Genomic DNA, 12,473 nt, shown 5'->3' on the forward strand with positions numbered 1-12,473 from the left:
GGGCTTTGGACCTGGGGGAGCTACCTGTGCTGGCCGAGGTCGCCTTCGTCGGTTTCGTCTTCGCGTAAGTCGCGCTTTATCACAACGACGGGAGGGGGTTTGTGTTCGGATCGGGGCTGTACGTTCGGCGAGCTTTGGCCTCCTTTGCTGCCTTTGCGCTGCCGGGTGGCGAGCACCAGGCGACGGGGGATTGACATTATGATGACCACGTCGTCGAGGCTCATGTGGGTCACGTCCACCAGGTTCACCGCCAGGATCTCGTCGCCCACCTACGAAAAATCATTAGGCCTGTGCTGCAATTTCTAAGAAAAAACAAAACTTGAACACAATCTGAAGGCCATTATTTTGACTTTTTTTATATATCGTCACAACTTTTCAGAAGATTTTCCATCAAAGTTATAAAGACTTCTACTGGTGGCCGTTTTACGTAAAAAATAACTTATCTCCAATTTGGTGTTTTAAACTTGATTTTTTTTTAATATGTATTATTAATATTAATATCTTAATAAAAAGGTTGATTTTTGCAAAACTTGGGTTTTATTTCGTTTAGTGGTGATCTGAAGCTTAAAGGTTTACGCTGACGTGACGCGATCATCTAGAAAAGTAAGCGATTTTTCTTTTTTAATGTTAAATATTGATGGAATGAATGGAATAATTCTTGAAAAAAGGTTCTATTAAAAAAATTCACTTGACTACATCATATACAAGGCGAGTTTCTAAAATTATATTTTGTTGTATCTTAAAAATCAATTATCACACTTAATACATGGTATCTAAATGCCTGTCATAATTCTATAAAGCGGAAATTACATGGAAAATTCACAGACGACTAGATGAGAATAATTTAAAAAACACTGTATTATTAAATGATTAAAAATATTAATATTGATAAAATGAAAAATAAAGAATACGTATTAATTAATCAAAATTTTATTATTTATAGTGGAAAACATTGATGATGTCTTAAATTTTAATTTTTTTTTAATAAATAAACCATCGCATGTGTTTGTGAATCGCATTAAATTGTTAATTAATTAATTAATTAATTTGAATTAAAAGGAATTATGAACAACTTTTGAAAAACTTACAGGCATAGAGAAAAATGTTAAGTATTTAGAAACAAATGCTAAATTCTTTGAGATTATATTAGTTTTTGAAATACAGTAAAAATAGGGGTTACTAAGATAAAAAAATATTATTTGTCTAGTTTTAGTTTAATCTTAAATTAGAATTATTTTGAGAGTTTTTGATATTTGTTGTTGTCTTTATAGTGAATTTAAATAAATTACGCACAAATTAATAGGGATATTGTTAATAAACTCTAATAATAAAATGTTTTTTAGTTTTTTTACTTTAATTTAGCATTTTTGGAAGATGAAAACAAGTGAAAAAAAATATTGCATGAAATGAATGGTTTACTTCTGTAATAAAAATTAGACCGCGATCTGTAACAAAAATCATGATGTAATACTTTAGTGTTGCAAATTATATATTTTTTTAAATACTTTTAATTATCCACTGTTTGTAAAATTATTTAGCGAATGTTTAGTCAGTATCCCCGACGAGGTGAATTTGCTCAAACTGTCCGGGCATGCAAACTATTGGTTTAAAAGACCTTTACTCGATTTCTTATAACAGAAAATACTCCTAAATGACTGAAATTGTCTTCTATTTATTTTTAAAAGGCATTTATTTGTAATGATTTGATGCAATAAATTATTTAAACAACAAATAAAACGTTAGTTTTACGAATATTCCTCAGATTTACGTTTCCAACAGAATTCATAAAAATATTCGAGTAAAAACGACAGACAAACTTCACTCCGGTAGGTAAAATGATTAATTAATTAATTACATCAAATTTTGAACAGTTTTTTATCTAAAATTTTCGAATAAAAATTTTATTTCACCAACAAATAAGCTTAAGCAAAACTATTTGGCATAATACTATAGACTCATCCAATATAACGATTTCCATGGGGAGCAGTTTTTAATTACAATAAAATTGGTAAATTGGACGAGCCATAAAACAGTATCGTTTCCTATTCTCCCAATCAACTGGAGGACGGAATTGACACCGTCAGACGACGCCAATCTCATATTTACATCGGCCATAAATGTAATTAGATATAAAACCGCTGGAAGAGTTCGCGCTTTCATTATGAGAAATTACGTGTAAAGACTGATAATCTCGTAAAGTTTCCGCAAGCTATCAAAGAAGCGATTTTATCCCTAGTAACTTGAAGCGCGTTAACTTCTGCTCGAAGATTTCTCCGCGAACACTTATTAAATTTCTTGGAAAAGCTCATTAATAATTTCCCCCGACTGTAAAAACCGTCGATAGTAAAACTGTATCGCCAAGTCAAATCCTGATTGGCCGTTTCCCGGCGGTACCCTCGGCGAAATTGTCTTCGCTTCAATTAAAACTTGCTCCCTTCTGGGACTGGCGTTATTTATAGCCGGGCAATTTTTCGGCGCCTCACCTTCAGGCAGCCGCTGTTGTAGACGGCCGACTCCAGAGCTATCCTCGATATGAACACGCCGTCGTTCCTGTCGATGCCGTTGCCTTCCCGGATGTAGAGGCCCAGGGTCTGGCCGGGCCTCTTGACGATCTCCACAAACTGCACCGTGTGTTTGGCGTCCTGCATTGCCAGGAAGCGCTTCGCCGCATCTCCAGCCGATCGGCCCAGGTGGCGCGCGTCCAGGATCCGGACGATCATCTCGCCCAGCCGCTCCACGTGCTGGGGAATTGAATTGCACGATTAGATTTGCGAGTTCAAAGGAGCCAAGACAGACCTACCTCCAAGGCGGCCGCGGTTGAAGCATCGTGATCGTTCTCTACGGCTTCTATCTGCTTGAAAATGTCACTACTGATTCCCGACACCTGCAAAAGCAATTTTTAGTAAACCAACCAAAATAATAATTGTAGACCGGATCTTCGGAAACTTTTCTAACTATTTTAATTCTAGCTTCTGTAAAATGATCCGGGGAATTGACTGGCGTCATCTAAATCGCAAAATTCCTAACAGTTTTTTTTTAATATTACCAATTTTTGCATTTATCTGCAATTTGCTCAAAAACTATTAGTCGGAGAACAATAATTTTTTTTGAAAAAAATAGATAATTCAAAGAGCTTTCCAACGATAATAAACTTCATGGGGTTATCTCTGATAGTTCCAGAGCTATTGCTCACCAAATGTTCCGGGTACCCAAAATCGACAAAAATTGCGACGAAAATTGAAAAAATCAAACATCAAAAAATCGAACATATGGACTTTTTTTTGACTTTTAACAACTCTAGAGAGTTGTAAAGGCATATATAAATACGAAAAAGTATGATAGAACGAATTTTTAACAAAAATTAATTTTTTCATTTTCTTGAAGGTACGTGTATTACTCAGGAAATTTTAGCAAAAAAAATAAAATTTTTAAATCTCATGAAAAGTTCGTATAATATAGAAAATGAGCCGCTGAATTCAATGGAACAAACCGCATTGCTCTACGACTTTTAGTTTTTGAGTTATGAATTTTTTTGTTGGAAAAAATTTTCCACTATGACAAATGGCTACCCTAAATTTAGGCAAAAAATTTTAAATTTTTAATTCTTGTGAAAAATTGATATAGTATGTAAAATAAGCCGTAGAATTCAATCGAACAAACCGCAATGCTCTACGACTTTTAGTTTTTTTTTTTATGATTTTTTTTTGTGTAAAACTTTGATCGCCTCTGTAGCCGGAACCGTTGCCCGGAACGGCTCCAGGTTTAATCGAAAAAATAGAGAAAATTAAGCGCTATCAGATGGTTTTTTGTTCGTTGCTCTAAGTCTTACAGTTTCCGAGAAAAACGCAAAAAAAGGTTTCCATTTTCACTTTTTTTCAATTTTCAACCGCCAATTACGGCGAAACTATTAGAGTTATCGAGAAACGGAAAAATCAAGGACAACCGGAATAAAAAACTCTACAAAATGGCATAGGACTCAAGGCGATATCTCGCAAAAAAATTTTTAATTTTCAATCGCCGATTACGGCCAAACTAAAAGAGCTAGGAGAAAACTCTTTTTTCCATCGTAAAGAGCACATCAAAATCTATAAGATAGGATAAGTTTTATTCGATTCGGAGACACTTTTAAAATTGACCATTTTTAGGGGGGGGGGTGTTAACTTTTTTTTATTTTTTTTATTTTCCCAGTTACGACTAAACTATTCGAAAAAGTGGAACTGTTTTGATCCTAACCTATGCAAAATGATCCGGGGAATCGACTGGCATCGAAAAAATTGCCAAATTCCCAATAGTTTTTTAGTTATGAATTTTTTAAAATTTTACCAATTTTTGCATTTATCTGCAATTTGCTCAAAAACTATTAGTCGGAGAACAATAATTTTTTTTGAAAAAAATAGATAATTCAAGGAGCTTTCCAACGATAATAAACTTCATGGGGTTATCTCTGATAGTTCCGGAGCTATTGCTCACCAAATGTTCCGGGTACCCAAAATCGACAAAAATTGCGACGAAAATTAAAAAAATCAAACATCAAAAAATCGAACATATGGACTTTTTTTTACTTTTAACAACTCTAGAGAGTTGTAAAGGCATATATAAATAGGAAAAAGTATGATAGAACGAATTTTTAACAAAAATTAATTTTTTCATTTTCTTGAAGGTACGTGTATTACTCAGGAAATTTTAGCAAAAAAAATAAAATTTTTAAATCTCATGAAAAGTTCGTATAATATAGAAAATGAGCCGCTGAATTCAATGGAACAAACCGCATTGCTCTACGACTTTTAGTTTTTGAGTTATGAATTTTTTTGTTGGATAAAATTTTCCACTATGACAAATGGCTACCCTAAATTAAGGCAAAAAATTTTAAATTTTTAATTCTTGTGAAAAATTGATATAGTATGTAAAATAAGCCGTAGAATTCAATCGAACAAACCGCAATGCTCTACGACTTTTAGTTTTTTTTTTATGAATTTTTTTTGTGTAAAACTTTGATCGCCTCTGTAGCCGGAACCGTTGCCCGGAGCGGCTCCGGGTTTAATCGAAAAAATAGAGAAAATTAAGCGCTATCAGATGGTTTTTTGTTCGTTGCTCTAAGTCTTACAGTTTCCGAGAAAAACGCAAAAAAAGTTTCCATTTTCACTTTTTTTCAATTTTCAACCGCCAATTACGGCGAAACTATTAGAGTTATCGAGAAACGGAAAAATCAAGGACAACCGGAATAAAAAACTCTACAAAATGGCATAGGACTCAAGGCGATATCTCGCAAAAAATTTTTCAATTTTCAATCGCCGATTACGGCCAAACTAAAAGAGCTAGGAGAAAACTCTTTTTTCCATCGTAAAGAGCACATCAAAATCTATAAGATAGGATAAATTTTATTCGATTCGGAGACACTTTTAAAATTGACCGATTTTAAGGGGGGGGTGTTAAGTTTTTTTTTAATTTTTTTATTTTCTCATTTGCGGCTAAACTATTCCAAAAAGTGGAACTGTTTTCATCCATACTTATGCAAAATGATCCGGGGAATCGATTGGCATCGAAAAAATTGCCAAATTCCCAATAGTTTTTTAGTTATGAATTTTTTAAAATTTTACCAATTTTTGCATTTATCTGCAATTTGCTCAAAAACTATTAGTCGGAGAACAATAATTTTTTTTGAAAAAAATAGATAATTCAAGGAGCTTTCCAACGATAATAAACTTCATGGGGTTATCTCTGATAGTTCCGGAGCTATTGCTCACCAAATGTTCCGGGTACCCAAAATCGACAAAAATTGCGACGAAAATTGAAAAAATCAAACATCAAAAAATCGAACATATGGACTTTTTTTTACTTTTAACAACTCTAGAGAGTTGTAAAGGCATATATAAATAGGAAAAAGTATGATAGAACGAATTTTTAACAAAAATTAATTTTTTCATTTTCTTGAAGGTACGTGTATTACTCAGGAAATTTTAGCAAAAAAAATAAAATTTTTAAATCTCATGAAAAGTTCGTATAATATAGAAAATGAGCCGCTGAATTTAATGGAACAAACCGCATTGCTCTACGACTTTTAGTTTTTGAGTTATGAATTTTTTTGTTGGATAAAATTTTCCACTATGACAAATGGCTACCCTAAATTTAGGCAAAAAATTTTAAATTTTTAATTCTTGTGAAAAATTGATATAGTATGTAAAATAAGCCGTAGAATTCAATCGAACAAACCGCAATGCTCTACGACTTTTAGTTTTTTTTTTATGAATTTTTTTTGTGTAAAACTTTGATCGCCTCTGTAGCCGGAACCGTTGCCCGGAGCGGCTCCGGGTTTAATCGAAAAAATAGAGAAAATTAAGCGCTATCAGATGGTTTTTTGTTCGTTGCTCTAAGTCTTACAGTTTCCGAGAAAAACGCAAAAAAAGTTTCCATTTTCACTTTTTTTCAATTTTCAACCGCCAATTACGGCGAAACTATTAGAGTTATCGAGAAACGGAAAAATCAAGGACAACCGGAATAAAAAACTCTACAAAATGGCATAGGACTCAAGGCGATATCTCGCAAAAAATTTTTCAATTTTCAATCGCCGATTACGGCCAAACTAAAAGAGCTAGGAGAAAACTCTTTTTTCCATCGTAAAGAGCACATCAAAATCTATAAGATAGGATAAATTTTATTCGATTCGGAGACACTTTTAAAATTGACCGATTTTAAGGGGGGGGTGTTAAGTTTTTTTTTAATTTTTTTATTTTCTCATTTGCGGCTAAACTATTCCAAAAAGTGGAACTGTTTTCATCCATACTTATGCAAAATGATCCGGGGAATCGATTGGCATCGAAAAAATTGCCAAATTCCCAATAGTTTTTTAGTTATGAATTTTTTAAAATTTTACCAATTTTTGCATTTATCTGCAATTTGCTCAAAAACTATTAGTCGGAGAACAATAATTTTTTTTGAAAAAAATAGATAATTCAAGGAGCTTTCCAACGATAATAAACTTCATGGGGTTATCTCTGATAGTTCCGGAGCTATTGCTCACCAAATGTTCCGGGTACCCAAAATCGACAAAAATTGCGACGAAAATTGAAAAAATCAAACATCAAAAAATCGAACATATGGACTTTTTTTTACTTTTAACAACTCTAGAGAGTTGTAAAGGCATATATAAATAGGAAAAAGTATGATAGAACGAATTTTTAACAAAAATTAATTTTTTCATTTTCTTGAAGGTACGTGTATTACTCAGGAAATTTTAGCAAAAAAAATAAAATTTTTAAATCTCATGAAAAGTTCGTATAATATAGAAAATGAGCCGCTGAATTTAATGGAACAAACCGCATTGCTCTACGACTTTTAGTTTTTGAGTTATGAATTTTTTTGTTGGATAAAATTTTCCACTATGACAAATGGCTACCCTAAATTTAGGCAAAAAATTTTAAATTTTTAATTCTTGTGAAAAATTGATATAGTATGTAAAATAAGCCGTAGAATTCAATCGAACAAACCGCAATGCTCTACGACTTTTAGTTTTTTTTTTATGAATTTTTTTTGTGTAAAACTTTGATCGCCTCTGTAGCCGGAACCGTTGCCCGGAGCGGCTCCGGGTTTAATCGAAAAAATAGAGAAAATTAAGCGCTATCAGTTGGTTTTTTGTTCGTTGCTCTAAGTCTTACATTTTCCGAGAAAAACGCAAAAAAAGGTTTCCATTTTCACTTTTTTTCAATTTTCAACCGCCAATTACGGCGAAACTATTAGAGTTATCGAGAAACGGAAAAATCGAAGACAACCGGAATAAAAAACTCTACAAAATGGCATAGGACTCAAGGCGATATCTCGCAAAAAAATTTTCAATTTTCAATCGCCGATTACGGCCAAACTAAAAGAGCTAGGAGAAAACTCTTTTTTCCATCGTAAAGAGCACATCAAAATCTATAAGATAGGATAAATTTTATTCGATTCGGAGACACTTTTAAAATTGACCGATTTTAAGGGGGGGGTGTTAAGTTTTTTTTTAATTTTTTTATTTTCTCATTTGCGGCTAAACTATTCCAAAAAGTGGAACTGTTTTTATCCACACTTATGCAAAATGATCCGGGGAATCGATTGGCATCGAAAAAATTGCCAAATTCCCAATAGTTTTTTAGTTATGAATTTTTTAAAATTTTACCAATTTTTGCATTTATCTGCAATTTGCTCAAAAACTATTAGTCGGAGAACAATAATTTTTTTTGAAAAAAATAGATAATTCAAAGAGCTTTCCAACGATAATAAACTTTATGGGGTTATCTCTGATAGTTCCGGAGCTATTGCTCACCAAATGTTCCGGGTACCCAAAATCGACAAAAATTGCGACGAAAATTGAAAAAATCAAACATCAAAAAATCGAACATATGGACTTTTTTTTTACTTTTAACAACTCTAGAGAGTTGTAAAGGCATATATAAATACGAAAAAGTATGATAGAACGAATTTTTAACAAAAATTAATTTTTTCATTTTCTTGAAGGTACGTGTATTACTCAGGAAATTTTAGCAAAAAAAATAAAATTTTTAAATCTCCTGAAAAGTTCGTATAATATAGAAAATGAGCCGCTGAATTTAATGGAACAAACCGCATTGCTCTACGACTTTTAGTTTTTGAGTTATGAATTTTTTTGTTGGATAAAATTTTCCACTATGACAAATGGCTACCCTAAATTTAGGCAAAAAATTTTAAATTTTTAATTCTTGTGAAAAATTGATATAGTATGTAAAATAAGCCGTCGAATTCAATCGAACAAACCGCAATGCTCTACGACTTTTAGTTTTTTTTTATGAATTTTTTTTGTGTAAAACTTTGATCGCCTCTGTAGCCGGAACCGTTGCCCGGAGCGGCTCCGGGTTTAATCGAAAAAATAGAGAAAATTAAGCGCTATCAGATGGTTTTTTGTTCGTTGCTCTAGGTCTTACAGTTTCCGAGAAAAACGCAAAAAAAGGTTTCCATTTTCACTTTTTTTCAATTTTCAACCGCCAATTACGGCGAAACTATTAGAGTTATCGAGAAACGGAAAAATCAAGGACAACCGGAATAAAAAACTCTACAAAATGGCATAGGACTCAAGGCGATATCTCGCAAAAAAATTTTTAATTTTCAATCGCCGATTACGGCCAAACTAAAAGAGCTAGGAGAAAACTCTTTTTTCCATCGTAAAGAGCACATCAAAATCTATAAGATAGGATAAGTTTTATTCGATTCGGAGACACTTTTAAAATTGACCATTTTTAAGGGGGGGGTGTTAACTTTTTTTTATTTTTTTTTATTTTCCCAATTACGACTAAACTATTTGAAAAAGTGGAACTGTTTTGATCTTTACTTATGCAAAATGATCCGGGGAATCGATTGGCATCGAAAAAATTGCCAAATTCCCAATAGTTTTTTAGTTATGAATTTTTTAAAATTTTACCAATTTTTGCATTTATCTGCAATTTGCTCAAAAACTATTAGTCGGAGAACAATTTTTTTTTTGAAAAAAATAGATAATTCAAAGAGCTTTCCAACGATAATAAACTTCATGGGGTTATCTCTGATAGTTCCGGAGCTATTGCTCACCAAATGTTCCGGGTACCCAAAATCGACAAAAATTGCGACAAAAATTGAAAAAATCAAACATCAAAAAATCGAACATATGGACTTTTTTTTTACTTTTAACAACTCTAGAGAGTTGTAAAGGCATATATAAATACGAAAAAGTATGATAGAACGAATTTTTAACAAAAATTAATTTTTTCATTTTCTTGAAGGTACGTGTATTACTCAGGAAATTTTAGCAAAAAAAATAAAATTTTTAAATCTCATGAAAAGTTCGTATAAAATAGAAAATGAACCGCTGAATTCAATGGAACAAACCGCATTGCTCTACGACTTTTAGTTTTTGAGTTATGAATTTTTTTGTTGGATAAAATTTTCCACTATGACAAATGGCTACCCTAAATTTAGGCAAAAAATTTTAAATTTTTAATTTTTGTGAAAAATTGATATAGTATGTAAAATAAGCCGTAGAATTCAATCGAACAAACCGCAATGCTCTACGACTTTTAGTTTTTTTTTATGAATTTTTTTTGTGTAAAACTTTGATCGCCTCTGTAGCCGGAACCGTTGCCCGGAGCGGCTCCGGGTTTAATCGAAAAAATAGAGAAAATTAAGCGCTATCAGATGGTTTTTTGTTCGTTGCTCTAAGTCTTACAGTTTCCGAGAAAAACGCAAAAAAAGGTTTCCATTTTCACTTTTTTTCAATTTTCAACCGCCAATTACGGCGAAACTATTAGAGTTATCGAGAAACGGAAAAATCAAGGACAACCGGAATAAAAAACTCTACAAAATGGCATAGGACTCAAGGCGATATCTCGCAAAAAATTTTTCAATTTTCAAACGCCGATTACGGCCAAACTAAAAGAGCTAGGAGAAAACTCTTTTTTCCATCGTGAAGAGCACATCAAAATCTATAAGATAGGATAAGTTTTATTCGATTCTGAGACACTTTAAAAATTGACCGATTTTAAGGGGGGGGTGTTAAGTTTTTTTTTAATTTTTTTATTTTCTCATTTGCGGCTAAACTATTCCAAAAAGTGGAACTGTTTTCATCCAAACTTATGCAAAATGATCCGGGGAATCGATTGGCATCGAAAAAATTGCCAAATTCCCAATAGTTTTTTAGTTATGAATTTTTTAAAATTTTACCAATTTTTGCATTTATCTGCAATTTGCTCAAAAACTATTAGTCGGAGAACAATATTTTTTTTTGAAAAAAATAGATAATTCAAAGAGCTTTCCAACGATAATAAACTTCATGGGGTTATCTCTGATAGTTCCGGAGCTATTGCTCACCAAATGTTCCGGGTACCCAAAATCGACAAAAATTGCGACGAAAATCGAAAAAATCAAACATCAAAAAATTGAACATATGGACTTTTTTTTTACTTTTAACAACTCTAGAGAGTTGTAAAGGCATATATAAATACGAAAAAGTATGATAGAACGAATTTTTAACAAAAATTAATTTTTTCATTTTCTTGAAGGTACGTGTATTACTCAGGAAATTTTAGCAAAAAAAATAAAATTTTTAAATCTCATGAAAAGTTCGTATAATATAGAAAATGAGCCGCTGAATTCAATGGAACAAACCGCATTGCTCTACGACTTTTAGTTTTTGAGTTATGAATTTTTTTGTTGGATAAAATTTTCCACTATAGATATTGCTTATCTCAATTTTTAGCAAAAAACTTTACAAGTTTAGATTTCGTTAATAGCTGGTTTAATACAGAAAATGAGCCACTGAATTCAATGGAACAAACCGCATTAACATTATAGCAAAACATAATTTTTTTCCTACTCGTGTAAGACATAAAAAACATTTCGAAATACTCAAGTTTAGTCTATTAATTTCGCATCATTTGCGAATATTATTGCCGTTACCCTGCAGGACTGCAAGACACAGTAAAAAATTATAATGATAAACAAAAATCGTCGCGTTGTACTGTATCTTATCGTAATTTATTAATCTGAATATCAAGCGTTGTGAATAATTCAGAAATTGCTTCCGCCCACATCACCGAATGACCTCTGCTATCCCTTTTGGTGGTAGCTTATAGGTAATCGATTTGATTGTTTGGAGTAAAATTCGGTAAATTACACGTCCCCACTTAACATATTTAACATGGGGCATAAAAATGTAATTACGTTCATTAAAAATACATTAAGCAATAAGTTTCGGTTATTGATTGGGTCTCCGAATCGGACAATTGTCGAATTTGCCCCATTATCAACATGTCAATTCGCAATTACCTTTCTGAAGTCTCCCTGAATGACCATGGGCGGATGGTTGGTCCGGTTATTAGGGGCCGGGGGCGCTCGCAGCGGAGAGGCCGTGAGATCCAAAGCCTCTCGCCCATTATCCTGGAACAGGCGCAAATCCAATGTTTAAACAATTCGCGATTTATGACCGGCGATAAATACAGCGATTTTCTGTTCGACAAAACTGCGCTACGTGCACATTGTGTACTCCCAAGAAGATCATTTCGATGCAAAAGCTTTAACAACCTGACTTGCTTGGTTTAAGTTATTTTAAGAAATCTGACTAAAAATTGAGACAAATTTCGAATAAACCGTAAATTTATAGATGTCGTTAATTAGGTGAAAGCAGAATAACTAGTTTTGCCAAACGCATCTATCATTAAAAAATTAAATGTGAATTGAAAATTTGTCATTTGTGATCGCTATTCACTCTATTTTTTAATAAAATAATAATCATTGGTTTTATTGTGTAACTGAACTAGAAATAGAATGAGCTGAATATAAAAAATATACTTGATACGTAAACAATAAAAACAGTTAGAAATTTTTATCAAAAATAAAAAAGCAGTAAATAAACAGAAATAGTCCTTTCAAAAATAATTACTATATTTTGCAACTTTTTAAAATATTGAATAATTTGCCACCAAAAGTCAATATCATAGTTC

At 32.4% G+C, this 12,473-nt stretch overlaps 1 protein-coding gene across 3 annotated transcripts in view; it reads right to left on the minus strand.

The window, feature by feature from the left end:
- The window catches only part of RhoGAP100F (Rho GTPase activating protein at 100F), a 51,363-nt gene that overhangs the window by 17,678 nt on the left and 21,212 nt on the right, over window positions 1-12,473 (minus strand). For all 3 annotated transcript variants that reach the window (XM_015983816.2, XM_015983815.2, XM_015983814.2), the window contains exons 3-6: window positions 11,800-11,910; window positions 2,801-2,884; window positions 2,484-2,741; window positions 25-269 (exon numbers count right to left, since the gene is read on the minus strand). In XM_015983816.2, coding sequence (XP_015839302.2) covers window positions 25-269; window positions 2,484-2,741; window positions 2,801-2,884; window positions 11,800-11,910 — 698 coding nt within the window. The remainder of the gene's footprint in view (window positions 1-24; window positions 270-2,483; window positions 2,742-2,800; window positions 2,885-11,799; window positions 11,911-12,473) is intronic.

The sequence above is a fragment of the Tribolium castaneum genome, chromosome 2 (genome assembly GCF_031307605.1).
Source record: "Tribolium castaneum strain GA2 chromosome 2, icTriCast1.1, whole genome shotgun sequence".
Lineage (NCBI taxonomy): Eukaryota > Metazoa > Arthropoda > Insecta > Coleoptera > Tenebrionidae > Tribolium > Tribolium castaneum.